Raw genomic sequence first — 3058 nt, 5'->3', positions numbered from 1 at the left:
CATGTTTGGTTTCAACTGAAGATATGTGTATATTTTCTGTATTAATAGTAATGAGTGAATATCACAAAATTCTTATAAGAAAAATGTCAATGGAGATATTAATATCACATATAAATTTTCAATACTTTAATGCCAAACTTTGCTATATATTTTCTTTGTTTTTCACCAATAGACTTTGTTGGAAGAAAAAAAAAATCAGAATGAGAAACCACACAATGATTAAAGAGTTTATACTCTTGGGCATATCAGACAACCCAGAGCTTCAGGTTATAATGTTTATCTTTTTATTCATAACTTATTTATTAAGCATCACTGGAAACCTAACCATCATCATTCTCACCTTGCTGGACTCACATCTAAAGACCCCTATGTATTTCTTCTTCCGGAATTTCTCCTTCTTGGAAATTGCATTCACCAGTGTTTCCATCCCCAGATTTTTGGGGTCAATAATTACTAAAGTCAAGACTATTTCCTATAACAACTGTTTAGCTCAATTATATTTCTTCATCTCCATGGGTGTGTCTGAATTTTTCCTTCTAACTGCTATGTCCTATGATCGCTATGTCGCCATCTGCAAGCCACTGCATTACACCACCATCATGAATAAGAAAGTCTGCTCCCTTCTTGTCTTTGGTTCATGGCTGGCAGGATTTCTGACCATTTTTCCACTACTTATGCTCTTCCTCAGGTTAGATTTCTGTGCTTCCAATGTCATCAATCACTTCTCTTGTGACTACTTCCCCATCTTGCAACTCTCGTGCTCAGATACATGGCTTTTAGAGAAAATTGGCTTTTACTTTGCCTTTGTTACTCTTCTCTTCACTTTAGCGTTGGTGATTCTGTCCTACATATGCATCATTAGCACCATTCTGAGAATCCCATCTGGCAGTCAGAGGAAAAAGGCTTTCTCCACTTGTTCTTCTCACATGATTGTCATCTCCATCTCTTATGGAAGCTGCATATTCATGTATGTCAAGCCTTCAGCAAAAGAAAGAGCATCACTGATCAAAGGAGTAGCTCTCCTCAACACTACTATTGCTCCCATGTTGAACCCTTTTATTTACACTTTGAGGAACCAGCAAGTAAAACAAAGCTTCAAACATTTGGTTCATAAGGTAGTATTTCATAGAAGCAAATGAAAGTATGTATTGACCTGAATGAGTGCCATGGTGAAGATTCAACCAGGAAAATGAAACTTTACTTCTCCCTTACCTTTCTGTATCCAAAGCCCAGCTACCTGCACTGCTGAACTCCTTGGCTTCAGCTTTCTTTTTAACCTGAAAGTGACCATGTTGTGTTGCCCTTTAAAGCTATCTGTACATTCCATGTAATCACTGATTTACAATCCTGACTAGAAAACCAGTGTCTATAGAACTGAAATCACTTTGCTAGTTATTCTTAATAATGAAAATATAAAGTTTCTTTACTTTTCATTACCATACAATTTCCTTTTAAAAATTACATGCACTTTGAAATTAAGTAATGTCTACCGCAAACTATTCTGCATGGTGTTTATGGTATCTGACCAATTCTTCCTAGCCTCCGATGGACTCGTGTATTTTTTTTCCCACTTAGAAGTAATGGAAAACTCTCTATTTTCTTGTTTTGATTAGAGTATGTATTCTATGTGGCTTTATATGTTCTCCTTGTTTATCCATATATTTGTTCTTTGAAATTATATATAAAGATGCATTTTTAGGTAACTGCCATTGCTCTTTTGCAACCTGAAAGTCTGTTAAAAATTCCTTTAAAAAATTGCATTTATACTGAGAGCACTATTTCAAGCCTTCTTTTGGACTAGGTATATCCTGTACCATGTCTTATTTAATCATCACAGCTATATGGCAAAATAGACATGGTTATGTATTTTCTTTTATAAATGGGTAAATTGATGCTTAACTTGCATAAGTTCATTTTGCAAAAATAGCCATTATAAGAATCTCAAAATGCAAACAAGCAAAAACACTAATCTTTGCTCTATTTGCATATATATATATATATATATATATATATATATATATATATATATAGTTTTTACTAAGGATCTGAATAAATCCTTAGTAAATTTAATAATCCTTAATAAATTTTTTGATCACCTCATTTGGGCATGGTTACATAATTAGAGTTTGATCAAGGAAGACACTAACTCCAAATATTTTACTTAATATATAAATTACAACACTAATCAATCAAAACAAAAAAACCTCTTCAACTGCAGTTCTGTTGAGCAAAAGAATGAGCATGAAAAAAGCTTCACAGTGAGAGCAGTATTATGGTAGTAAAATTATTAAAGGAAGGCAGACTAACAATGGCAATAACGAAGGCCTTCAGTATAATGAAGTAGATTCCAAGTTTGAAACTTTTCACGGAGCATTGGGTAGAAGTCTGCATTAGGAATTGTGATTGTGATTGGTTGCTATATTTATCCCAGAAAATGACATCAAAAGACAAAAATTTTTACACTTAGTATTGTTATTTGTTTGTTATTTTTTTCTCTGTCTTATTGGACACTGTTCCCCAAGCTGCCTTTTTAGAACTTTCAGAACTTCAATAGTAATGTTTTATGTTTATATTCCTTTGAGTTTTGTTTATATTTCTCTTCTGTCAATTTTCATTCACTGAATTGGTCCCTTGAGCCAGTGGTAGAGAAAATGGATAAAAATATTAAGTAGTTCATGGTACATAAAATTTACATAGAAACCATGCCAAATCATTTTAAAGCACTTCTGATACTGTTTTTATATTATATTTTTGCTTCTTCTTCATAATTTATAGTCAGAGAAGTATAATTGCTCTTGATAAAATGGAAAAATGAAGGCAAAATTTTTTTGACAATATAAAAAATGAGTTTTACTAAGTGACAGAAAACCTACAATTTAAAAGAAGCATACTAGTTCAGTGGAAGAAAGAGGGAGTATGTTTACAAACACTGGTTTCCCTGGATTACAATGAAGGCATTGTCTAATTTTTATTATTCTAGTCATTCTGGGTGTTAGTAAAAGTAGATGGAAAATCAGAGGTAAGTTGGATGTACGGAGGCCAGAGGAAGACATCCAAA

General features: G+C 33.0%; 1 protein-coding gene across 1 annotated transcript; it reads left to right on the top strand.

Moving 5' to 3' along the window:
* Positions 1 to 200: 200 nt before the first annotated feature.
* LOC139705006 (olfactory receptor 6C3-like) lies at positions 201 to 1139 on the top strand. Its single transcript, XM_071609173.1, has one exon. The coding sequence runs from the start codon at positions 201 to 203 to the stop codon at positions 1137 to 1139; it is 939 nt and encodes a 312-aa protein (XP_071465274.1).
* Positions 1140 to 3058: the final 1919 nt, after the last annotated feature.

The sequence above is a fragment of the Marmota flaviventris genome, chromosome 3 (genome assembly GCF_047511675.1).
Source record: "Marmota flaviventris isolate mMarFla1 chromosome 3, mMarFla1.hap1, whole genome shotgun sequence".
NCBI lineage: Eukaryota > Metazoa > Chordata > Mammalia > Rodentia > Sciuridae > Marmota > Marmota flaviventris.
Note: the sequence above shows the minus strand (reverse complement) of the source record. Positions and strands in the feature narration are given on the sequence as shown.

Bases quoted from the DNA above. Each gene is read 5' to 3' on its own strand.
- LOC139705006 (XM_071609173.1), top strand. From the start codon at position 201: ATGAGAAACCACACAATGATTAAAGAGTTTATACTCTTGGGCATATCA.